This window comes from Schistocerca americana, chromosome 3 (assembly GCF_021461395.2).
Source record: "Schistocerca americana isolate TAMUIC-IGC-003095 chromosome 3, iqSchAmer2.1, whole genome shotgun sequence".
In the NCBI taxonomy this organism is placed as follows: Eukaryota; Metazoa; Arthropoda; class Insecta; order Orthoptera; family Acrididae; genus Schistocerca; species Schistocerca americana.
Window position 1 is genome coordinate 659,357,378 of NC_060121.1, and position 27,714 is coordinate 659,385,091.

Sequence of the window (27,714 nt, forward strand, 5' to 3'; positions counted from 1 at the left end):
GCCCCTCACTGACGTTACCATACCATATACCACAGCATCATCAGCAACAGCTAACTGCCGCAGATTGCTGCTCAGCCTGTCCACTGTATCATTTATGCATATAGAAAATAATAGTAGTCCTATCACATTTCCCTGGGCACTTCTGACAATACTCTCGTCTCTGATGAACTTTCGCCGTCGAGGTAAGTGAACAGGGTTCCGGTGCTTAAGAAGTCTTCGAGCCACCCACACATCTAAGAACATAGTCCGTGTGCTCGTACCTTTGTTAACAGACTGCAGTGGGGCACTGTGTCAGATGCTTTTCGGAAATCTTAGAGTATGGAATTTGCCTGTTGCCTTTCACCTGTTGTTTGCAGGCTATCAGAGAGAAAGGCAAGCTGAATTTCACACGGGTAATGCTTTCTAAAACCCTGTTTATTTGTGGACAGAAGCTTTTCCGTCTCAAGGAAATTGATTATATTCGAACTGAGAATATGTTCAAGAATTCTGCAGCAAACCGATGTTAAGGATATTGGTCTGTAATTCTGCAGGTGCGTCCTTGTACCCTTCTTATATACTCGAGGCACCTGTGCTGTTTTGCAGTCGCTTGGGACTTCGAACTGGGCTAGAGATTCGCGATAAATGCCAGCTAAGTAAGAGGTCAATGCCGTACAATACTCTTCGTAAATCGAACTGGAATTCCATCCGGATCTGGCGACTTATTGGTTTTCTACACTTTCAGTTGTTTCTCTACATCAGGGATGCCTATTACTATGTTCTCCATACTGGAGTTTATGAGATGGTCAAGTGACGGTATGTTTGTACGATTCTCCTGCATGAACTATTTGTTAAACGTGAAATTTAAAAATTCGGCTTTCTTTTTGCTGTCTTCTATTGCCACACCAGACTTTTGCTAAGGCTATAGTTGTATGCTTCACGCATCGATATTTTTACAGACGCACAAATCTCTACTATTTTTTTTTTCTGTCGTCCATACCAAGCCCCCTGGCCTCTATGTCACTTTTATTTGGACTGCACAGCCCAGCAGTGGGTTGACAACGAAGAGAAGCTCGGTAGTTGGGACAAGTTCCAAGCCGACCTGAAGACGACCAGCGGCAAGTCTGCTTAGCAGAAGAACCATTGAAGAACAGACCCCAGCGTCATGGGGAAACGGCATAGCTGTACATACAAAATGTTTTTCCCTGTGACACATTAGAAACTGAAAACATCTCACAGTTGATGAAAAGATGTTTGAATGTTATTTTCGCCATTTGACTGTACAACGTCTTTATTTTGTATTACTATCATGATTCGACCTTAAGCCATCATGAAGTGCAACAATGTTGGGTGTAATTAGACTTTTTTAAAGTGAAGTCATCGTCAAAATCTATTGAACGGGGTGTCCCAACGTGTAGATAAGAACAAAATCACCGACATATATGGCAGACAGGCAACAAACATGTTTTCCAGCCATAAAACAACTGAGCTACAGAATGAACACCGAAACATAGTTACATGTGCAGTGAACATGGTCTGAAAATATGACTATACATTTGTTTTCAGAACATGTTCACTGCACACGTAACTACAGCATTGATGTTCACTCTATGGCTCAATTGTATTATGGCTGGACAATATGTTTGATACCTATTTGCTACACATTTCGTTGGTGATGTACTTATCTATACGTTGGGACACCCAGTTCAGCTGATCTTGACAATGACTTCATATAACGAGGTCTGATTATATGCAACACTGTTGTACTTGATAATGGGTTAAGGCCGAAATCATGATAATAATACAAAATAAAGAAGTTGTACATACAAATAGCGGATATATTATTCAAACAGTATTACATGACGTGGCCCAAAAATATGAAATGATTGTTGATGAAAGGAGTTGTGGAAGGTACGTACAAAGTTCTTCTGGTAAAGGATGTCACAACCACCGGGGCGTTCGTTAAGTGGTACCAGCGTATCGAGGAGATGCAACAGAAAAGATACAAACGAAAAAAGTATTCGTCCGATTCCCGAAAGTGGTCCCTACAGCAGTTGTGAAAGACCACTACGACGTCGCCTCTCTCATTTTCCAAATAGTGAGAGAAGAGACACAGCATTTTGTGCCTCAGAATTGTCGGACTGAGTAAGCAAGAGATAGGAAAAAATGGTTCAAATGGCTCTGAGCACTATGCGACTTAACTTCTAAGGTAATCAGTCGCCTAGAACTTAGAACTAATTAAACCTAACTAACCTAAGGACATCACACACATCCATGCCCAAGGCAGGACTCGAACCTGCGACCGCAGCGATCGCGCGGTTCCAGACTGTAGCGCCTTTAACCGCTTGGCCACCACGGCCGGCAAGAGATAGGAGCCGTGAATGTCGATCTGAGACGTCAGGAGAATTTGAAGCAGAGGTGTAACGGTCTTTCGCACCAATAGCTGCCACCAATCGAATGCGCCATGAAAAATCGACGCAACCAACTTGTCCCAACTACTGAGCTTCTCTTCGTTGTCAGCCCACTGCTGGGCTGTGCAGTCCAAATAAAAGTACACACTTTCCAAACACACCATAGCATCCAACCTGTTGCATTCTTTCAGCCATTTCGGCGGGTCATGACCAGCATCTCTTGAGAACACTTACAGATGGTTGATACTGCTGGCTTGTAATTTATTGGTCTGCTGAAAACATGGATCGTGGGAAGATGTAATGCTTCCATTACGGTTCCTGTCTGTGTAGGCGACGGCTTTTAAGTTACCTAACTGGAGTCATGGTGATGCAGATGTTTTGAAGTACCAGTCCTCTCCACCAAACAATGTCACACCATAAACACATTCAAGTCCAAATCCGAAAGCAAAGTCGCCACTGAAATACAACAAACAGCACTGAAAACACTGATATTACGAACACCAACGCTCTACATGGAGATTTTCAATTTTATATAGATTCATCGAATATTCCAGAATATACAAAAATTAAAAATCCAAGATATGTCAAAAATTCTCCAGAAACGATAAATGTTCTGGTGTCGCGTTTGAGCCGGCGGCCCAACCGTCGCCAGCCAGCAACAATGACCGCTGGGCCATACTGTATGCAACCGAGCTTGCAGCAGTATTCAGTTCAGAAAGGAAGGAGAAGTTTGAAATGTGAATTAAAATTCAAGGAGAACATATAATAACTTAAAGATCTCCCAATTATTTCATGATTCCGTTAGAGACGACAAAGAAGATAAGTTGAACGGAACGAATGATGGAATAGCTTATAAGATAAATATCGAAAGTTAAATAAGGATAATCATGTATAGTGGAATTAAATCAAGTGATTCTGAGTCAAATGAGACGTTGCAAGTAATAAATGAGTTTTACTATTGGTTTGTAAAATAACTAACAATGGCCAAGGTAGAAAGGATGTGAAATGCAGGCCGGCAATAGGAAGAAAATTGTTTCAGCAAAAGTGAAATTTATTGAACATGAATATAAATTTAAGTTTTTGGAATGTAGTGTCGTACGGAAGTAAAAAATGGACAATAAACATTTCAGACAAGAAGAGAATAGAGGCTTTTGAAATATGTTTTTACGGAAGAATGTTGAAGATAAGGTGTGTACATCGGATAACTAATGAAGAGATAAGGAATCAAATTGAGAAGAAAATTTATTTATGGCGCAACTTGACTAGGAGGAGGAATAGATTAATAGGACACACCCTGAGGCATAAAGGAACCATCAGTTTCGTAATTTACTTATTAATCGCATCAGAAAATATACACCATGTAACCGAAACAATACACGGAAACAGTCTGAAAAGCTTGTAACGGTGTTGTACGATAGGTTTTACTGACAAATACTTGCTCAGAAGAGGATTCGACAAGTTGCGCTGTTTCTGAGTTAATTAGCATTGAAGCTAGGCAATCAGGTAGTTGTGCGGCCATGTTCTATCGGCCCACAAGAGACTGTCGCCAAATGCGTTCGTTTGATTTCCTAAAACTGAACAAGAGAGCGATACAAAAATTGGATATGGGACAGTAGTAAGGATGATACACGAACAAGGCTCAGGAGTCTCGTGTTCTATCATCTACGCTAGGAGAACGACTGACACTAATTGTGTATCTGGTGGGCCGCTCGAATTTGGGGCCACCACCTGATCGACTAACTTCAATGTCAATTAACTAAGAAACGGCGCGACGTATCGATTTTTTTCCTAACAGTTATTTCTTTCCAGCCCGGCGGTAGATTCATAGCGGATGCCCGGGGGGTCGGATGTCTGCTAGACATTAGACTTTTTGGAATGGAGTTGATCTCAGATTTTCTCTGCCTCGTGATGACTGGGTGTTGTGTGATGTCCTTAGGTTAGTTAGGTTTAAGTAGTTCTAAGTTCTAGGGGACTGATGACCATAGCTGTTAAGACCCATAGTGCTCAGAGCCATTTGATCTCAGATAATCTATGATGCTTCTGCAAGTCTCGTCTAGGGCAACATCAGCACGTCTGGCATGACTGGCCCTGGACTAGACAGGACAGGCAAATTCTGTTGCTAAGTAACAGAGAGCTAAGGCTGGTTTTCTCCGAACACGAGACTGTATCCTTCAAGTTGTTCCAGAGGATGTTATTTCTTGCTGATACCTTTCTTTTAGCGTCGAAGCAGTGGGTTTTGTAAGTTAGAATTCGATCAAGGGTGACGTCTAAATATTTGGGTGTAGTGTAATGTTCTAACTGAATATCTTCCTTGTTCACCTGCCACTTTCTTCTTGCTTGTGTTTTAGGTGGAGGCAGGATACTTGTGTCTCTGACGGATTGAATTTTAAATGGTTGTCGTGGTAGCAATTATTGAGGTCTTTTACAGTCTGGGACAGCTTCTTTTCAACATTCTCGAAACTTGTATCTTGTGCTGCTATTGCATAGATGAAACTTTTGTTCCTTCTGGGAAGGTTCGTCATTGGTGTAGATGTTAAAGAGAATAAGATCGAGGACGCTTTTTTGTGGTAGACAATTTGTATGGTTCTTCCATCTACGAGGGGTGTTTTAAAAGTCTGTGCAAAAATAATAACTAGTTACATGTTTGGGGTAACCCTTTTTTTTTGTTTTTCGACATAGTCTCCTTTTAGGCTTATACACTTTGTCCAACGCTGTTGTAATTCGTTGATCCCTTCCGAATGATAGGAATTGTCCAAGTCTGCAAAGTAGCTATTAGTTGCTGCAGTCAACTCCTCGTTTGAATGAAATCTTTGTCCCGCCAGCCATTTCTTCAAATTGGGAACAAATAGTAGTCCGAGGAAGCCAAGTCTGGAGAATAGGGGGGATGTGAAACGAGTTGGAATCCTATTTCCATCAATTTTGCGACCACAACTGCTGAGGTGCGTGCTGGTGCATTGTCGTAATGGAAAAGGACTTTTTTGGGGTCCAATCGCTGGTGTTTTTCTTGCAGCTCGGTTTTCAAACGGTCCAATAATGATGAATAATATGCACCTGTAATAGGTTTATCCTTTTCCAGATAATCGATGAGGATTATCCCTTGCGAATCCCCAAAGACAATCGCCATAACCTTTCCGGCCGAAGGAATGGTCTTCGCCTTTTTTGGTGCAGATTCTCCCTTGGTAACCCATTGTTTAGATTGTTGTTTGGTCTCAGGAGTATAGTAATGTATCCATGTTTCATACACAGTGACGAAACGAAGCTTAAAGTCCTGTAGATTCTTCCTGAACACCTGCAAACCATCCTTGCAACACTTCACACGATTCCGTTTTTGGTCAAGCTTGAGCAATCGCGCAACCCATCTTACGAATAGCTTTCTCACGTCCAAATGTTTATGCAAAATATTATGTACCCGTTCATTCGAGATGCCCACAGCACTAGCAATCTCACGCACCTTAACTCTTCTGTCATCCATCACCATACCTGGATTTTATCAATGATTTCTGGTGTCGTAACCTCGACAGGGCATCCAATATGTTCAGCATCACTTGTTCCCATATGGCCACTCCGAAAATTTTGAAACCACTTATAAACTGTTCTAATCGAAGATGAAGAGTCACCGTAATGTTTATCAAGCTTCTCTTTAGTCTCCTGAGGCGTTTTGCCTTTCATAAAGTAATATTTAATCACCACACGTAATACTTTTTCGTCCATTTTTTGACAGTCACTCGACTTCCTTGATTCACACGAATGTCAAACACAAAGAAACAGATCAATATGGCTGAAACTTGGTGTGCGTTATTTGCAAAGATGCTACTAACTAAACATGACCTCGATACGCGCCAGTGCTGCCGTCTCTCGGACTTTTCAAACGCCCCTCGTACTTCTGTGGTCTTGCAGTTCAACAAAACAACTTCCGTTCTGTAGCAGGCATACTAATGTTTGAGTTAGTTCATAATCCTTTGTTATTTCATAGAGCTTGTTTAGCAGTAAGCTGTGGTTAATTGTGTCATATGCTGCCATCAACTTGATGAAAATTACACCCATGATTTTATTGTTTTCAAAGCCATCTTCAATATACTATGTTCGGTGCAGTAGTCCAGTGGTGCAGCTTGTTCCGTTGTAAGTACTGGTTCTATTATTTTGGACAGTCTGACTAATATAATTTGGTAAGAAGGGAAGTATGTGTGTTAGACACGATAGAGGGTGAAGGGTAGGAAGGGGGAGACGGTGGGTTAAAAACTGTACAGAGAGACTAAGGCTTGACTGCACTATGCAAGTTCAAATGGATGTTATGCAGAAATATAGAAACTTGCACAGGACACAGTAGCTTGATGAGCTGCATCAGACTAGTCTTCAGACTGAAGATAACTACAGCAACACAGTTCAGAGTGACTTCGGAAAGCTAAGTAAACGGCTAAACCAATTATGCTTAGTGGAAATGTTAAACCTAGAGAAAGGTGTTAAAGAGCACTGCAGCCCTATTTCTGCTCACATTCTATCCAGGATGTCACTACTCTGTGATTCCAGCGAGCTGGACGCCTTCATCTACGATGGGACGGTGCTGGACTACCTGGTTGCGCAGGACGAAGACTGCCGCCTGCTCACCGTCGGCTCCTGGTACGCCATGACCGGCTATGGCCTCGCCTTCACACGCAACTCCAAATACGTACAGATGTTCAACAAGAGGCTTCTCGACTTCAGAGAAAATGGTGAGTTCTCAGTTCATCTTCCTTTATTTTCTTATGACACAATCACCAAAATCATTTCATATTCCCGTGATCGGTTCCGAGCAGCCAGAGGCCAACAAAAGACAAGACGCACACATCGCAAGCGCTGAAGTAACGTCCCCGTGGTGTTGTCAACCAACGCGAGCAATAGTATCGCGAAACGGCAGAACACAGTGTCACTAGCCCGCGATCCTGCCGCTGTGTAGTTCCGACACGTGCAATTCTTCTTTTTACACGATGCATAACACAATCGTCTCACAACCAGTCCACATTCAGAAGTGATTTCTAAATACGATACCCGCTGTTTAATCATTGTTACAGTACTGATGTCCCATTTATTTTGCCCACCGCAGATAATTTTTTATGTACAACTAAAACAGAGAAGGTTTTTGAATATGGCTGGGTGTTCAGCGACCGTTTACAAAGTAAAATTAACAGCAATAGCAGCCCTCGGTCGCAAAAAAGGAGTCTTTTGACCCAGATTTCGGCACTGCTGCGAGTGCCTTCATCAGAAATAAATGTCTCAGATTGGCCTATAACATAATTACAAATTTAAAGGAAACAAAAATTTTTTAAGTGTAAGTACTAGCTAGTAATACAAAAAAGGAACAGTACTTACATATCACGTCTTAAACTAAAAATCAAGCGATGAAGCTTTAGTCACAAAATTTGTAAAACAGATTACATCAAAGGCAAGCCACTATGGGCTGCTCACGTGCGTCGAGCTACGGTAGCATCAGACTGAGGCACCCGCCGCAGGTGAACAGTACACCAAGAGAGCCATCTGGTAGCCGCAAATACACTCCTGGAAATTGCCGGCCGAAGTGGCCGTGCAGTTAAAGGCGCTGCAGTCTGGAAACGCAATACCTTCTTGTTGTTCTTGTTTTTTTTATATGGGACTCAACTGCTGTGGTCATAAGTCCCCTAGAACTTAGAATTACTTAAACCTAACTAACCTAAGGACATCACACACATCCATGCCCGAGGCAGGATTCGAACCTGCGACCGTCGCGGTCGTGCGGTTCCAGACTGTAGCGCCTTTAACCGCTCGGCCACTTCAGCCGGCGAACCGCAAGACCGCTACGGTCGCAGGTTCGAATCCTGCCTCGGGCATGGATGTTTGTGATGTCCTTAGGTTAGTTAGGTTTAACTAGTTCTAAGTTCTAGGGGACTAATGACCTCAGTAGTTGAGTCCCATAGTGCTCAGAGCCATTTGAACCATTTTTGAACTCCTGGAAATTGAAATAAGAACACCGAGAATTCATTGTCCCAGGAAGGGGAAACTTTATTGACACATGCCTGGGGTCAGATACATCACATGATCACACTGACAGAACCACAGGCACATAGACACAGGCAACAGAGCATGCACAATGTCGGCACTAGTACAGTGTATATCCACCTTTCGCAGCAATGCAGGCTGCTATTCTCCCATGGAGACGATCGTAGAGATGCTGGATGTAGTCCTGCGGAACGGCTTGCCATGCCATTTCCACCTGGCGCCTCAGTTGGACCAGCGTTCGTTCTGGACGTGCAGACCGCGTGAGACGACGCTTCATCCAGTCCCAAACATGCTCAATGGGGGACAGATTCGGAGATCTTGCTGGCCAGGGTAGTTGACTTACACCTTCTAGAGCACGTTGGGTGGCACGGGATACATGCGGACGTGCATTGTCCTGTTGGAACAGCAAGTTCCCTTGCCGGTCTAGGAATGGTAGAACGATGGGTTCGATGACGGTTTGGATGTACCGTGCACTATTCAGTGTCCCCTCGACGATCACCAGTGGTGTACGGCCAGTGTAGGAGATCGCTCCCCACACCATGATGCCGGGTGTTGGCCCTGTGTGCCTCGGTCGTATGCAGTCCTGATTGTGGCGCTCACCTGCACGGCGCCAAACACGCATACGACCATCATTGGCACCAAGGCAGAAGCGACTCTCATCGCTGAAGACGACACGTCTCCATTCGTCCCTCCATTCACGCCTGTCGCGACACCACTGGAGGCGGGCTGCACGATGTTGGGGCGTGAGCGGAAGACGGCCTAACGGTGTGCGGGACCGTAGCCCAGCTTCATGGAGACGGTTGCGAATGGTCCTCGCCGATACCCCAGGAGCAACAGTGTCCCTAATTTCCTGGGAAGTGGCGGTGCGGTCCCCTACGGCACTGCGTAGGATCCTACGGTCTTGGCGTGCATCCGTGCGTCGCTGCGGTCCGGTCCCAGGTCGACGGGCACGTGCACCTTCCGCCGACCACTGGCGACAACATCGATGTACTGTGGAGACCTCACGCCCCACGTGTTGAGCAATTCGGCGGTACGTCCACCCGGCCTCCCGCATGCTCACTATACGCCCTCGCTCAAAGTCCGTCAACTGCACATACGGTTCACGTCCACGCTGTCGCGGCATGCTACCAGTGTTAAAGACTGCGATGGAGCTCCGTATGCCACGGCAAACTGGCTGACACTGACGGCGGCGGTGCACAAATGCGGCGCAGCTAGCGCCATTCGACGGCCAACACCGCGGTTCCTGGTGTGTCCGCTGTGCCGTGCGTGTGATCATTGCTTGTACAGCCCTGTCGCAGTGTCCGGAGCAAGTATGGTGGGTCTGACACACCGGTGTCAATGTGTTCTTTTTTCCATTTCCAGGAGTGTACAAACAGGCTGCTTAACGTTCAGAATGTAGACAGACGAACGAAATGAAAATCAAATATCAGGTAACTGCTTTATATCATAAGAAGAAGCTTTTACTACGTAATTGTAGCTGCTCATCAGGAATGAGACCTTCATTACGAGAAATATGTTTAAAAATTTCTAATTCTTCGAGAAAATGTAATCAACGGCCTTTCTTCTCAGTATGCAAAATGCTGATATGGTTAACAGCTTTCGGTGCGTGACCTATAATTAGAAGATGGTCGGCAAAAGACGAATTCTGGGTGCTAGTGCCATTTTTTCTTAAAAGATGTTCTTTGTATCTGACTGTAAAGGCACGTCCTGTTTGTCCTATGTAGTAAGAAGAGTAAGTGTCGCAAAAAAACTTACAGATACCAGAGTTTTTCAAAGGGAGGCAGGTCGATTTTAAATTGAAAATAAAAGTTTTTTCAAACTATTATTGGTTGAAAAGCCGACATTTCAGTTGTATTCATTACTAAAAAGGCGTTGAATTTTATAGGGTTTGGGTCCCAAGAAAGGAATAGAAAAGAAATTCTTCTTTTGGTTGGACTCAATGACAGAGGTGCCGATTGTAGTAACTCTTTTAACAGTTTCCTTTTAAGGATGTCATCAACTATGGCAGGTTCGTATTCGTTCAAATGTGTGTGAATTCCTATGGGACCAAACTTCTGAGGTCATCGTTCCCTATACTTACACACTACTTAAACTAACTTATGCTAAGAACAGTACACACACCCATGCCCGAGGGAGGACTCGAACCACCGGCGGGAGAGGCCGCGCATTCCGTGACAGCCGGCCGAAGTGGCCGTGCGGTTAAAGGCGCTGCAGTCTGGAACCGCAAGACCGCTACGGTCGCAGGTTCGAATCCTGCCTCGGGCATGGATGTTTGTGATGTCCTTAGGTTAGTTAGGTTTAACTAGTTCTAAGTTCTAGGGGACTAATGACCTCAGCAGTTGAGTCCCATAGTGCTCAGAGCCATTTGAACCATTCCGTGACATGGTGCCTAAGAACGCAAGACCACTCCGCGCGGCTTCGTTTTCGTTATTAACTGCTATAGTTTTTATCAAATTAATTTCTTCCTCGAATGTTTCTTTCGAGAGTGGAATCCAAGTAGCTCTGTGAATAACCTAGCGGAAAAAATCGTTTTTATGAGATTGAGGGTGCATGGAAGCAGCAGGTAAAATCTGATCGGTAAATGTTTCTTTACGAAAAACTTTAACGAGATTTTATTTTCTTCTACTCTCAGCGTCAAGTCAAGAAAGTTCAGTTGCCTGGGCCTCGTTTTCGAGTTCACTGGTGAAGGAGATTTTCTCGTGAAGTTCATTAAAAAGATTGAAAATACGGTCAATACCATCAACAGGTCCTTTGTAGATGACTTAAGCAGACATATAATTTTTCTGTTTTTTAAATGTTTATATCTACTGCATTTCACGTTATACTATTCTTTTCTACCGAGCGAGGTGGCGCAGTGGTTAACACACTGGACTCGCATTCGGGAGGACGACGGTTCAATCCCGTCTCCAGCCATCCTGATTTAGGTTTTCCGTGATTTCCCTAAATCGTTTCAGGCAAATGCCGGGATGGTTCCTTTGAAAGGGCACGGCCGATTTCCTTCCCAATCCTTCCCTAACCCAAGCTTGCGCTCCGTCTCTACTGACCTCGTTGTCGACGGGACGTTAAACACTAACCACCACCACTATTCTTTTCTGCTCTCTGAGTTATTCAGCTCCCTTTGTAGCTCTAAAATGGCGTTTTCAGCCCTTAAACTGTATTTATAAGCTATTTTGTAGACAATTTGTTAACGTGTCCGCCTGCTTTGTTGCGTGGTAACGTGCTCGCCTCTCCTGCAAGCGGGCCCGGTTTCGATTCTCGGCCGAGTTGGAGATTTTTCTCCGCTCGGGGACTAGGTGTTGTGTTGTCCTCATCATCATTTCATCCTCATCACCGGCGCGAAAGTCACCCAATGTGGCGTCGACTGAAACAAGGCTTGCACTTGGCGGCCGAACTTCCCCGGATGGGGCCTCCCGGCCAGCGATGCGATACACTCATTTAGACAAAATTACTGCTTTTTACTTCATGTACAAAATAATGTTCATCATAACAATCGTCTGTCTACATTTGGGATGTTAAGTAACCCGTCTGTTACTGCGGCTACTAGGTGGCAATCTTGGTGTAATGTTCATCTGCCTGCAATTGCTAAAGAGATCGCCTCAGTCTGATGCTACCGTAGCTCGATGCATGTGAGCTGCCCATAGTGTCTTGCCTTTCATGTATTCTGTTTTACAAATGTTGTGACTAAAGCTTTATCGCTTGATTTTTAGTTTAAGACGTGACATGTAAGTACTGTTCCTTTTTTGTATTACTAGCTAGTACTTACACGTAAAAATTTTTTTCTCCCCTTTAATTTTGTAATTATGTTATAGGCCAGTTTGAGAGTTTTATTTCTGATGAAGGCACTCATAGCAGTGCCGAAATCTGGGTCAAAAGACTCCTTTTTTGCGACCGAGGGCTACTATTGCTGTTAATTTAAAATATAAAATGTATGATGAATGTTGTTTAGCTAGCAGCGATACATCAATCAACACGGCTGCATGTGGGGACATCCATTAAGTGAACTCAAAATGGTGAGCAGATGTCTAGCAAAATCTCACCAAATCTCATTTAAAGGGGAGGGGGTACAATGAAAATTTCACGTCAACTTTTTAATTCGGAGACTATTGAAGTACCCGCCAATCTTTATGGTCTCTCCGAACTGAACTGAGTACTTTACACAAGTGTTCATACGCGGGATCCCCGATTGGAAACGAGTACCTCACAAGTGTCAGATTGCATTCAGGGGCCGGCCGGTGTGGCCGAGCGGTTCTAGGCGCTTCAGTCTGGAACCGCGAGACCGCCACGGTCGCAGGTTCGAATCCTGCCTCGGGCATGGATGTGTGATGTCCTTAGGTTAGTTAGGTTTAAGTAGTTCTAAGTTCTAGGGGACTGATGACCTAAGATGTTAAGTCCCATAGCGCTCAGAGCCATTTGAACTTCTTTATTTTTTTGCATTGAGGGAGTGCGCTGCAGCACGGGTCGAAGTCACTGCGTCTGTCTGTCAGTCAATCGTGCTATTCTGCAGCGCAGATGAAGCAGATATTACAGTGTTCAACATGAATTTGCATAAAAACCTATACAATGCATACGTTAAGCATAATGCAGGCAAGCTGAAAGAATGTCCGAGGAAGAAGTTATCATTCGTGGAAGGAAGCTAATCTGAAGCTCACAGACAAGAATTCTCGTAGTGATCATATTAATCAACAGTTTGAAAACCTACGAAATCGTACGGTTTAAAGGAAGGTACAAACAATGTTGTCTTTCACCTGCAAATTAGGTAAAGGTTCAATGATATTTAATGTATAGTCGCATAAAATACCAATAAAATGTCAACTCTTTAGGGTTCCATCCAAACGATTAGTACTATTTTCGTGGAGCCTTTTTGTCCTTCTGTCTGTCCATCCATCCGAATACTGTGCAAGGTTGGCACGTTTAAAATAGTTTTTTTAATCACATATTAAAAACACTGTTCGATACACTTTCTAAATTAAAAGTGGTTTTATTAAATTATTTTTTCAGTGTTTAAAATTGATTTTTACGTATTTTTACCTGACTACGGGTAACCCTCAAGTGAGCGGTGAGAAGGGGAGGGGTTCCCATCAAATCTCACCAAGGAGAGAGGGGTGTCCAAATTTTAAAGAAAATCCCTCACGTAAATAACGGACGCCCCCTTTCATGTAACTTCGTTCATAACGAATATCATCCTATATATAATTTTTTTATACTTTGTAATTTACTTCGTTTCCTCAAGACCTGCTCAACAACTTACCATTCACGTAAACATGATGATACTGAAAAAAGGACATAAAATTGACTTAGATTTTCATGTACTAGCGCATGGGGTAGGTAGGTCCACCACGGGTACTGCAACTCGTACATTTGACTCTGCAGTTGACAATATACAGATGAAAACGAAGGGAGAAGTTCACACTGGTAAATCAACAAGAAAACGGCTCTGGGCACTATGGGACTTAACATCTCAGGTCATCAGTCCCCTAGAACTTAGAACTACTTAAACTTAAATAACCTAAGGACATCACACACATCCACGCCCGAGGCATGATTCGAGCCTGCGACCGTGGCAGTCGCTCGGTTCCGGACTGAAGCGCCTAGAACCGCTCGGTCACCGCGGCCGGCGGTAAATCAACCAACCATCATGAGTTGAAGGATTGTGTGACCAAAATGTACACCAACGAAGGGAAGGTAGAAATGCTGGTCGTCTATAGAGAATATAAGCAGACCAACAATTGCAATATGTGTTTCCATTTGTTTACTGTCAACTCCAGCAAGTGGACGTGTTACGTTGCCCCGGTGCTTACACAGCGTGCTACTAGGGGAGAGTCAAAATCAAATTTATGTTACGTTTTTAATAGCAATATGTTTACGTCAATAGTACTTTGTGATACGTTTTTGAACAAGTATTGAGCAGAGAAGTGGATTATCGGATAAAAAATTTAAGTACTATTTAAAAAAATAGGTACTGCTATTCATATTTTCGTAACTAACGAAATAACAAGAAACAATCATACTGGTTAATGTTCCATTGGTAGCTAAACATTTACTTGGTAGCCTACTTTTTTATTTTGCTTCTAGACGAAAAGTAATCTATAATCTTTATAAACATATCGGGAACAGCAGTGATCGCAATGAACTGGTAATAAAATGTCAAACGAAACTATTTGGTTCCAGAGACGTTTTTATGTTTCAAACCTCTGTAGTCTATACGGATGGAACATTAATAAAAACAGAAAAATTGCAGGGACGGACTCTTGCCTGAAAATGGAGGAAGAAACGTCCTTCAAACATGTGTCCGGAAATGCATCGTTGCCATGGTAGATGGTGCTGCCGAATGAATGTCCCTCTGAATGATTCACATGGCTCTAAGCACTATGGGACTTAACATCTGAGGTCATCAGTCCCCTAGACTTAGAACTACTTAAACCTAACTAACCTAAGGACATCACACACATCCATGCCCGAGGCAGGATTCTAACCTGCGACCGCAGCAGTCGTGCGGTTCCGGACTGAAGCGCTTAGAACTTCTCGGCCACAACGGCAAGCGAACGTTCCTCTGAGCACGTGCCTTGTATCCCTTGTGTGTTGCAGGCTGTGTGATTGACGCAGCATACTGTATGCAACAGTATGGTGCAGAATTTATGTCGGGAACAAGCCGAGATGGTGTTTGTGTACGGCCGCACAGATGTAAACGGTCGAGAGACAGGATGGCTGTACCAAAACAAGTACCTTCAAAGACACCACCACATCACACAACTTTTCAAGCCAGTTTTGAGCGTTTGCGTCCATTTGGTTGGCCGTACACAAACACCGTCTTGGCTTTTCTCGACATGAATGCCGAACCATTCTGCTTCTTATAGTGCGCTGCGTCAGACACAACAACCTGAAACACACGGGGAACACACTGCACGTGCTCAGAGGAACTGTCATTCGTCAGCACCATCTACCTTGGCAATGATGCATTTCCGGACCTTTTTTCCTCAACTTCCAGTCAGTAATCCGTCCCTGCAGTTTATAGGTATTATTAATGTTCACCCTGTAAATGAGTCCGCAGCTAGTGGTCTAGTGGCTAGCGTTGTTCCCTCTGGGTCCCGAGCTCGATTCAAGGCCGGGTTGGTGATTTTCTCTGCCCAGGAACTAGGTGTTTATGTTGTCGTCATCATTTCATCAACATCATCATCATTATCATTGGTGCAAGTGGCTCGCTTGGACTAAGAAAAAATTGTGACTTTGTACGGGTGCTGATGACCGCACAGTTGAGCATCCCACAAACCAAACATCATCATCACCCTGTATATGCAGACTGAAGCGACGAATGAAAATTTGTACCAAGGCCGGGATTCGAAACCAGGTCTTCTGCTCAATACGCAGATGCCTCTATCACTACACCCCCCCCCCCCCCCTGGCATACTGGCTTTGTACAAATGCCTGGACTATTCTAGTGATCTGAGATGTAAATGGAAATTTGGATTGAGGAGAGAGGTGTGTAGTTGAGTAAAGCCACTGTGCCAGGGATATAGTGGTTGGCACATCTGGCGAGTGAGCAGGAAACGCAGGTTCGAATCCTGAGCTTGGTGCAATTTTTCATTCCACTTGAGTTTGCATAGATGCATCACAGTAATAAAATATTATACAGAACAGACCTAACCACCTTAAAAGATTTTTTTTTTTTTTCGTAAGTGGTGAGCGGCTTCGACCCGATGTGAATCATCTTCGTTCGGAACTCCAGTGATGGTGTGTGGTGGAGACGACGGCTTGGAGCAAGGACTGTGGATACCACCCACTGAGCAGTCGAGAAGTGGTACTCAATTCCTGCTCCGTGCCGTCATCTCCACACTTAGTGGCTGGAGTATCCACATTGGGCCGAAACCAGTTACCACTTACGAATAAAAATGATTCAAATGGCTCTGAGCACTATGAGACTTAACATCTGTGGTCATCAGTCCCCTAGAACGTAGAACTACTTAAACCTAACCAACCTAAGGACATCACACACATCCATGCCCGAGGCAGGATTCGAACCTGCGACCGTAGTATGAATAAAAGTGATTTTATGTTATCAAAACTGTTTTTATAATATTTTATAAAAAGCCATCTTGTGATGACAAGGTAACTGGGATACCCTGTACACTGAATGCTAATGTCGTCATTCCTACTTACCTCTGCGGCAGTGCTGAAACGTGAATCTTTTGCATATGCGAGCAGTGCATTCTGACATGACAGCATAGGCTTCCGTGACCAGAATCAGCTGAAATAAAGGTTTTCTGAGTATTGTACCGCGTCATAAAGTAAAAACCTATACCGAAGAAACCAATGTTTCGCCCACAGTAACAGTAACTTGCTTCTGGGACTACTGATGTGCGTAGCTGTAAGGAGTCGCTTATAATTTGTCATTGCCGTTCACTGAAAGTGGCGTAACGTCATAGTTTTAAAAGGTCATAGTTATGATTGGTCACTTGAAGGGGAAGGAGCGAGAACATTATTGTAATAGGTTGATACGGTGGAGGGAGTGGGGATCTGCTGTTGTCCATTGCTTCTTGCACTGTTTGCTACGATTGGTGCTCATCGGCGGGTGAGGCGTGGCTTACCGTTTTTCTCCTGTTGGTCGCAGGCTGATAGGAACACGCATACGAGAGCACGAGCGCTACATTCGTCTTACGTAAGTCTGTAGTGGCCGAACACCGACAAGACTGCGACAAGGAAATCAAGTTTAACGAAACCCGCGTACTGGCTAAGCAGCCGGCTTTGGCGAAGCGCAAGATCAGAGAAACCGTAGAAGAATAAAACATTCTAACAACATGAACAGCGAGGATGGATACAAGCTTGCCCCATCCTCGCTGTCAGCCCTCAGAGAGCGACAGACCGCACCAACAACACGTGACGCGAGCGCTCTAACGGCGGGTAACTGCCGCCGCGCGGCATGCGTCCGCCCACGCCGATGAGTGTCAGCCATCGCAAACAATGCAAGAAGCACTGGACAACAGCATATCCCCACTCCCTGCACCGCAGCAACCAATTACACTACTGGCCATTAAAATTGCTACACCACGAAGATGACGTGCTACAGACGCGAAATTTAACCGAGAGGAAGAAGATGCTGTGATATGCAAATGATTAGCTTTTCAGGAGCATTCACACAAGGTTGGCGCCGGTGGCGACACCTACAACGTGCTGACATGAGGAAAGTTTCCAACCGATTTCTCATACACAAACAGCAGTTGACCGGCGTTGCCTGGTGAAACGTTGTTGTAATTGCCTAGTGTAAGGAGCTTAAATGCGTACCATCATGTTTCCGACCTTGATAAAGGTCGGATTGTACCCTATCGCGATTGCGGTTTATCGTATCGCAACTTTGCTGCTCGCGTTGGTCGAGATCCAATGACTGACTGTTAGCAGAATATGGAATCGGTGGGTTCAAGAGGGTAATACGGAACGCCGTGCTGGATCTCAACGGCTTCTTATCACTAGCAGTCGAGATGACAGGCATCTTATTCGCATGGCTGTAACGGATCGTGCAGCCACGTCTCGATCCCTGAGTCAACAGATAGAGACGTTTGCAAGACAACAACCATCTGCACGAACAGTTCGATGACGTTTGCAGCACCATGGACTATCAGCTCGGAGACCATGGCTGCGGTTACCTTTGACGCTGCATCACAGACAGGAGCGCCTGCGTTAGTGTACTCAACGACGAACCTGAGTGCACGAATGGCAAAACGTCATTTTTCGGATGAATCCAGGTTCTCTTTACAGCATCATGATGGTCGCATGCGTATTTGGCGACATCGTGGTGAACGCACATTGCAAGCGTGTATTCGTCATCGCCATACTGGCGTATCACCCGGCGTGATGGTATGGGGTGCCATTGGTTACACGTCTCGGTCACCTCTTGTTCGCATTGACGGCACTTTGAACAGTGGACGTTACATTTCAGATGTGTTACGTCCCGTGGCTCTAACCTTCATTCGATCCCTGCGAAACCCTACATTTCAGCAGGATAATGCACGACCGCATGTTGCAGGTCCTGTACGGGCCTTTCTGGATACAGAAAATGGTCGGCTGCTGCCCTGGCCAGCACATTCTCCAGATCTCTCACCAACTGAAAACGTCTGGTCAATGGTGGCCGAGCAACTGGCTCGTCACAATACGCCAGTCACTACTCTTGATGAACTGTGGTATCGTGTTGAAGCTGCATGGGCAGCTGTACCTGTACACGCCATCCAAGCTCTGTTTGACTCAATGCCCAAGCGTACCAAGGCCATTATTACAGCCAGAGGTGGTTGTTCTGGGTACTGATTTCTCAGGATCTATCCACCCAAATTGCGTGAAAATGCAATCAGATGTCAGTTCTAGTATAATATATTTATCCAATGAATACCCGTTTATCATCTGCATTTCTTCATGGTGTAGCAATTTTAATGGCCAGTAGTGTATAATGAAGTTCTCGCTCCTTCTAACTCATGTGACCAATCGTAACTACGACCTCTCAAAATTATGACGTAACGTCATGCTCAGTGTGCGGCAGTGACAAGATATAAGCGACACCTCACAGCTAAACACATCAGTAGTCCTGGAAGAAGGGCACCGTAACCTTGGCCGAAACGTTGGTTTCTCCAATATAGTTTTTTACTGTATGACGCGGTATGATACTCGGGAAACTTTCGTGTCAAATGCATTTTGACGTTTGTTTTCTGCCGCCTACACTGTTTTGCAGTTTTATGAGAGAACAGTTAAGAAGACGGTTCGTCACGCGAGCAAGCTAATTTCTGCTCTATCCGGTCTACGTTTCGCCTTGTCGAGTAGTGCTTGTGACTGTGTGTCTGACCGTATTGTCTGCAGGGGACCTGGAGCGCCTGCGACGTTACTGGATGACGGGCACGTGCAAGCCCGGTAAGCAGGAGCATAAGTCGAGTGACCCGCTGGCGCTGGAGCAGTTCCTGTCGGCGTTCCTGCTGCTCATGTCGGGCATCCTGCTGGCCGCCGTGCTGCTGCTGCTCGAGCACCTCTACTTCAAGTACGTGCGCAAGCACCTCGCCAAGACCGACCGCGGCGGCTGCTGCGCCCTCATCAGCCTCGTGAGTACCTTCCACACACACTTGTCTCAAACGTTACACTGAAACCTGTAATATGACATGCCAAAAATGTTTTTGTGGGTAAAGTTTGGGAAGTGTATCGTTGCTTAATACAAGAAAAATTATGATTAATATACCACGTCATAGCATTAAATAATACGTATCTTGTGTAATCCGGGGTGCTGCTTCTTAATGCTGCCGTAGGTTCATCTTGATGTTGCTGCATCGCCACACGGGAATCTTGCAATGATAGAAATAACTTTCAGTACTTCTTGCTCACAGAGAATTTTATTTCGCACGCTAGATGTTCGGCGGCGGCGAATGTACGAAGTCTGACTACATGCTGTCGAAACAAAATTCGGTTCAAGACTGACCTATGGCGGCGTGCAAATCGCCTGTACCGGGTGATCAAAAAGTCTGTGTAAATTTGAATAAATCACGGAATAATGTAGATAGAGAGGTGCAAATTGACACATACGCTTGGAATGACGTGGGGTTTTATTAGAACCAAAAAAATACAAAAGTTCAAAAAATGTCCGACAGATAGCTCTTCATCTAATCAGAATAGCAATAATTAGCATAACAAAATAAGACAAAGCAAAGATGAAGTTCTTTACAGGAAATGCTTAATATGTCCACCATCATTCCTCAACAATACAGGGCTATTACAAATGATTGAAGCGATTTCATAAATTCATTGTAGCTCCATTCATTGACATATGGTCACGACACACTACAGATAGGTAGAAAACCTCATAAAGTTTTGTTCGGCTGAAGCCGCACTTCAGGTTTCTGCCGCCAGAGCGCTCGAGAGCGCAGTGAGACAAAATGGCGACAGGAGCCGAGAAAGCGTATCTCGTGCTTGAAATGCACTCACATCAGTCAGTCATAACAGTGCAACGACACTTCAGGACGAAGTTCAACAAAGATCCACCAACTGCTAACTCCATTCGGCGATGGTATGCGCAGTTTAAAGCTTCTGGATGCCTCTGTAAGGGGAAATCAACGGGTCTCCTTCTGCGAAAAAATCGTTACAGGACATGCTGGAAAATTGGCTCATGCCACAACTGGAGACCGACAGCGCCGACTTCATCTTTCAACAGGATGGTGCTCCACCGCACTTCCATCATGATGTTCGGCATTTCTTAAACAGGAGATTGGAAAACCGATGGATCGGTCGTGGTGGAGATCATGATCAGCAATTCATGTCATGGCCTCCACGCCCTCCCGCCTTAACCCCATGCGATTTCTTTCTGTGTGGTTATGTGAAAGATTCAGTGTTTAAACCTCCTCTACCAAGAAACATGCCAGAACTGCGAGCTCGCATCAACGATGCTTTCGAACTCATTGATGGGGACATGCTTCGCCAAGTGTGGGAGGAACTTGATTATCGGCTTGATGTCTGCCGAATCACTAAAGGGGCACATATCGAACATTTGTGAATGCCTAAAAACACTTTTTGAGTTTTTGTATGTGTGTGCAAAGCATTGTGAAAATATCTCAAATAATAAAGTTATTGTAGAGCTGTGAAATCGCATCAGTCATTTGTAATAACCCTGTAGCTGCAGTCGAGGAATAATGTTGTGAACAGCACTGTAAAGCATGTCTGGAGTTATGGTGAGGCATTGGCGTCGGATGTTGTCTTTGAGGATCCCTAGAGATGTCGGTCGATCATGATACACTTGCGACTTCAGATAACCCCAAAGCCAATAATCGCACAGACCGAGGTCTGGGGACCTGGGATGCCAAGCATGACGGAAGTGGCGGCTGAGCACATGATCATCACCAAACGACGCGCGCAAGAAATCTTTCACGCGTCTAGCAATATGGGGTGGAGCGCCATCCTGCACAAACATCGTACGTTCCAGCAGGTGTTTATCAGCCAGGCTGGGGATGATGCGATTCTGTAACATACCGGCGTACCTCCCACCCGTCACGGTAGCAGTTACAAAACCAGAATCACGCATTTACTCGAAGAAAAAAGGCCCGATAACCGTAGATGTGGTAAATCCAACCCATGCCGTGACTTTCTCGTCGTGCAATGGAGTTTCCACGACAGTTCTAGGATTTTCGGTAGCCCAAATTCTGCAGTTGTGGGCGTTGACAGACCCTCGGAGTGTGAAATGAGTTTCGTCGGTCCACAACACGTTACTAAACCAATCGTCATCTTCCGCCATCTTTTGAAACGCCCACACCGCAAATGCCCTCCGCTTCACTAAATCGCCAGGTAACAGTTCATGATGCCGATGGATTATGTACAGATAGCATCGGAGGGTACGGCTTAGTTACAACCAAACAGTAGTGTATGGAATGCCAATGCGACGTGCGACTGCACGAGCACTGACTTTCCTGTGCATAGACGAACCTGCTATAGTCTCCATTTCTTCCTGAACTGTCTCAGCAGCATTACGCCTTGTGCTCGGTCGGCCACTACGGGGTCTATCGTCTAAACAACCCGTGGCTTCGAACTTCGAAATCATTCTCGCCACAGCTGCATTTGTCAACGGACCTTTACCCGTTCGAATCCCCTTCCTATGGCGATAGGATCGTAACGCCGAACTAGCACATTCCCCATTCTGATAATACAGCTTCACTTAAAGCGCCTTTTCAGGGACTGCTGGCGCATCTGATACTCTCTCTCATTACAGCTCCGTTTATACACGATTGTCATGCGCAGTCACTGACGTTTTGCTGTTCAGCGCCACCTGTCGGACATTTTGTGAACTTTTTTTGGTTCTAATAAAACCCCATGTCATTCCAAGCATGTGTGTCAATTTGTACCTCTCTATCTACATTATTCAGTGATTTATTCAGTTTTCAAATTTATACTGACTTTTTGATCACTCGGTATTTATATGGTTTTAAACAATTACTGTCACTGTCACATATTCAATTTTGGATTTATACAATTAAAATTTTTACATACATCTTCCCAAATCACGTAGAAATTTACATGAATTAAAAATGAATAATTTCATACAAAGACAGGACATAATCTGTTTCTATTAAGACCATAAATTACATGTTTTATCATTACGACAATGTATCTCGTTAATTTGCACATACTATTTTACTGAGTTAAAAGAATATCATCCTACCATTTTCAGGTGAACAGAGCAATTAGTTTTATTGAATAAAAGACCTAGATTCAATTAATTAAATTTTGTACGAGTAAAATTTTACAATTCTATATGGTCGTAATTACAGTTCTGTTAACACCAATTAAAACATGAGTATGCTCAATTCGGACTGAAAAAACATGATGTCATATTTCTATTAGGGATACAATAGTTTTTTATTTAACAAAGCATAAAAACAGCTTTCTCTTGACGACTAGAAGTATTGGAACTTTAATCGTTAATTATAACATAATTACGATAGCAATTTCATTCCTATCATGTGCCTCTAGTTTGTATTATGTGCAAACTGTGATGGTACATTAGCTTTTAATCCAACATGTTTCCTTCATTCTACCTGCTGGTGAGGCCCAACGTAAACAATGTCAAAACAATAGCTTAAATTAGTGCAAATTACTAATTTGCTGCACAAAAAATCTTCGGTGTATTCGAATCCAGATAACCAGAAACGACAAAGTCAAAGCAGCAGTTTAAATTGGTGTAAATTGCTGACATTACGTATATGCCCTCTTCGGGAGAGTGGGGATGGAACTGGAAAATGATACAGGATCCCAAAAAAGTTTGTGGTATACACTGCCGGAAAATAAAACTGCAACACGCTCATGGACAAGCTCATTTTATTCACAATTACTGAGACACGTACTTCATAATTGTAGGAGTATACGATAGCAAAAGCGAGGCGGAAAGCAAAAAGGAACCTCTTGTCGACAAAGTCAATTGTTCAGTATCGTCGAAAAACATGGTTAGCCTCAAAACCATATATTTTGTTTTTTATTTTTATTTATTTATTTATTTGCAATTTAATGCACTTCACTTCGCCCTCTACAAGCTACGATCGAACATAAAGCAATATCGAAATAAATAAAACACTCATATTCGTCGTCAAAGCAATGACTACCGAGCCTAGAGAAAGGTACCTCTTGTCGCTTATGGAAAAATAACACAGGCCGACAAGAGGTCATTAATATAATTGGCTAATATGCATAACTTTGAAAAGAAGGCTCTCCTGAATGCTAGCGGCAATTGAGGCAACTACTACTGGTTCTCTCAACAGAAGAAAGTGCACGAACTCATTAAAAGTCTAAAATGTGGGATGCTCTGCAAAACCACCTATATCTTTGGTCACCAGATCAAAATTAAAAGGCTGAAACGTCTTAATAAAGTGTGTAACACTACAGGATTGAGTGCAAAAGTGGATGGGCGTATAGGGAAACTGAAAAACGGCCTTCCAGCGTTATTTTTTTCTAACTCCGTGGAACAAATCGGCACTAGATTTTTAAAATACTACACGTGTATTAAATCGTAACATAACTATTATTTGCAGCTGCACCGGCACCAGTGGACGTAACAAGGAATGACCAGCGTGATGTGGTGGGCAGGGACATGCTGCAGTTGCAACACCTTCTGATACACAGGCCTCACGGCGGAATTATGACGTCATCAGCGCTAGGCTAACATCTGCCGCTGCAAGACAGCCTGTGCGCTAGAGCCGATGAACGTGTATTTCTTTCGTGAAACCATAGCAAATTCACTGATCGTTAAATTTGCCCTTTACAGAGAAATTGTGCCGCCCTTGTATGATATCGCGCGCAATGTGGCACACTGATCACAACACAGTGTGATCTCCTTCTGTTGTGTTTAAAATCGTATGCAAAATCTGACTTACTTGTTAAGAAAAACGTCGCTACAGAAACCTAGATCCATTAGTCAGTAAATGACACTAACGGAGATACTTCGTAACAGTTAACAGACAGGATGACGAAATTATTGTAGTGATCATAAGTTTATTACTGGTGCAAAATGTAATTCACTACGGCATGAATGGCTCATCAATGATCGCATAGATATTGGAGATATTGTCACAGTGAGAAGTTTAATTACAAACGCTCATTTAACCAATGCAAAAGCGTGAAATAACTCATTTGTGGTGTACATTTAAGAACATAATGTATAAACCTACTCAAAGAACTGGTTATTTTAACCACTGCTTCCCAGTATATTTATTCCTTAATGCAATTTGTTGCAAACAATATGTCTCTACTTCCAACCAATAGCTCAATACATAGTACCAATACTAGGAATAAGAACAAACATACTGGAAGAATGTGGACTACATCTTTATATGAAGACAACAAACTCTGTATCATAAAAACCTGAGCACTAGTTGCCACATTTTTAGAATTGAATGCAGCACCCAAAATGTTACCTCCTGTGAAGTCTAAATAAGGTTTCAAGTGTATTTCATCTAACATTAGTGAAACAACATGATCTGATTCACAAAGAAACTGGAAATTCTGTTTTATATACACCAGAAAATTGCCACCTAGCTGCTCAGCTGCTGGGTTTGTTTGAAAATGTGAACAGATTTTATGCAGGGTATTAGGATGAGGTAGCACAAGATACTGTGTACTTATAAACTTATAAGCATGTGGTGATATTGAAAATAGAATACTACAAAATATAATACAGTCTGTTGAGTATCTGTAATGGCTCTTGTGGACTCCCATTAGATTCAATTGCTCACATAAAAAATTTATTTTGTTACTTTCACTCTCATCAAAATGTTTTGCCATATCTTTCAAATAATCAGTAATGAATAGCAAGTGGTCTTATCCAGTGCTACCATTGTTTTTCCTAGTAAAGTTCTCCAAGTTATCAATAGTGTTAATTAAGTCATTTAAATGGTTTATAGTTACAGGGAACTTTCTTGTACCAAGTTTTGAGATTACACTTTTACCCTCATATAAATACATGCTCAGGTCAGTAGTCACCACAACAGAACACAAAAGTGTAGGAATACCTTTGACGTCTATTAGAACAAAAGTTATGGAACTTTCTGACTTTATCAGATGCCAGTCATTAGGCAGCTTGATACCCTCTAAACACTTAACAAAACCATTAAAGTCCACAAAATGTCTTTCCTGTTCATACTGAGCATGAGTTGCTACACTCGCTGCAATAGCTATTTCTAAGTCTCTATTTTCTAGACGCTTTCGTCTCTCATCTCCACTTTTGCTCGAACAAGAAGCTGACGAAAGATACTTCGGACAGTTAGGCAGAATGGATGGTATGGCTCCTGTTTTAAGGCGAGGTTTTGGAAGTGGCACAGAATATTTCTTCCCTGTGGAACTGTCGAAATATTCACTGTGTTTCAGAATGAGGTCTTCAGTGAAGTGGAGCTCGCAGACCTTGAAATAATGAGAAAATCTTTTATCAGCTACATGTAATAATCCCGAGGGGGTACTAATGCTAACACATGGGATTAGTGTCAGTTATCTTCAGATCAAATCGATTATTGTTCACTCGGTATTTCAGGTTAAAGGCTAAAGCTATTCTTGCATAAGTAAATCACAGTTTTCCAGTGACTCAGTAATGAATGTAATGCAGTTGATCTTCTAGAGAAGGGCATCAAGTCAATCGAATTCAGCTGTTAATGAACATCTAAAGAGCGTGCTACTTAAATATGTGATTAGTTGCTCCCACTCTCTAAATGAAAGAACACACACCCTGAGACAATCTAACTGAATTGTAAAGAACCTGAGCTTACCTTCGAATTCTGTGTAACCGGGAAATTTTCACGATGTATTGCAGATATCCATTTCTGCTGTAGTTCAGTGCTTTTAGGAAAAGAAAACACCGCTACTCGTGGCCCATTTTCGTAATTTCCTCTACAACGTGGAACACAACACTTATACACCTTTTTTAACGATTAAATCAAATCTCAGAGTTAAACGGAGATGTAATTTCGACGAATCAACCACTATACTTTGAAAGTAAACAGAACACAAGTTTTGTTTCCCGGGTAGGTTAGCCAACATAAACACAGAATTTCGAATTGCTTATAAAGGTAAATCCATACAAATTAAGCACAGCATCTCACGGTGCAGATTTCTTATCGCATATTGCTTTGTAAACGGTGCTACTTTTTCTTGCAGTGCTTCATATACTCATTTTCAATTAAACGAACAATGTATTCTACCGGTGCCTTTTGTTGCATGGTTGGTATGGCTATTAGATCCAGTTTTGGCCACCAGCAGCGCTAGTTGTAGCAAAATCTGTCTTTCCACCACTGGCCTAGTGAAAGTGACGTCACATGGCCTACTCGTCTTGGCTGGGAGGCCTGTATGTTAGAAGGTGTTGGCAGTTGCGGCTAGCAGCAACTGAAAACATGACGTCATAGTCACGAAGATTTTCGACTTGGCCGATGTGTATCGAGCAGAGTTAAAGAGCAAGGTGGCACTGCTACGGGGACAGACGGTAGCACCTATTGCTCATATTAAATGTTTTGGTTTTATTACGTTGGTTATAAGAAATTATGGTTCCGCCACCTATAATTTAAGCACTACTGCATTGATACCCAACTGGGAGGAAATAACCCTGACGAGTATAATCTTGTGTTAAATATTCAACACAATAAGACAATATTACAGTTACAAACTGAGCATTCGTCTTCAGGCAGCGTGACTGACGACATGCAATTACCCGGACTTTATTCATCCAGTATTTGAGAATGTGAGCACTTATCGATTTTCAACAAGATTTACACGTAATTTCGAAACTTTCTCTTGTTGACATTCCCACAAAATGATAAAAGGAGAAAAGTTTATCACTTGCGCTACTACATTTTCGTTGTAGAACTGAAGCATCAGACATAACATTTTAATTTATTACTTCTTTGCTACAGACTTTATTCGCAACACAATTTGCAGACAATATCCATATGGTACAGCTGCATGTACGTGCAAAATTATATCACTGTATGACACATAGTTCAAGAGAAATAACGTCATAAACATCAATATGCGTGAAAACTGACTTTTGCTTAAAACAGAGACTAAATTAGCCAGACTATATTTATCTGGCGTTTCATAATGAGAACATTTCGCGACTTCCAACAACCTTTAAGCATAATTTCAAAACTTACCCAAACTTTTCTCACCTTCAACGTCAAAGGAACTCCGTTTCTTTAAAGAATTGGGGGTGTACTGATTATCACTACTTCACAAGGCAATAATACTGATTACGTAAGTCTCCAATGATTTTTTCCTTGAATACTAACACTAATGTGTGACACGACGCTGTGGAGGTTATAGCATGTGAAACGAAAATATGAAC

The 27,714-nt window shown here is 43.2% G+C and overlaps 1 protein-coding gene across 1 annotated transcript in view; it reads left to right on the forward strand.

The window, feature by feature from the left end:
- LOC124606283 (glutamate receptor ionotropic, NMDA 2B-like) overlaps positions 1-27,714 on the forward strand; it is a 727,746-nt gene that overhangs the window by 599,446 nt on the left and 100,586 nt on the right. The window contains exons 10-11 of the mRNA XM_047138265.1: positions 6,915-7,096; positions 19,230-19,465. Coding sequence (XP_046994221.1) covers positions 6,915-7,096; positions 19,230-19,465 — 418 coding nt within the window. The remainder of the gene's footprint in view (positions 1-6,914; positions 7,097-19,229; positions 19,466-27,714) is intronic.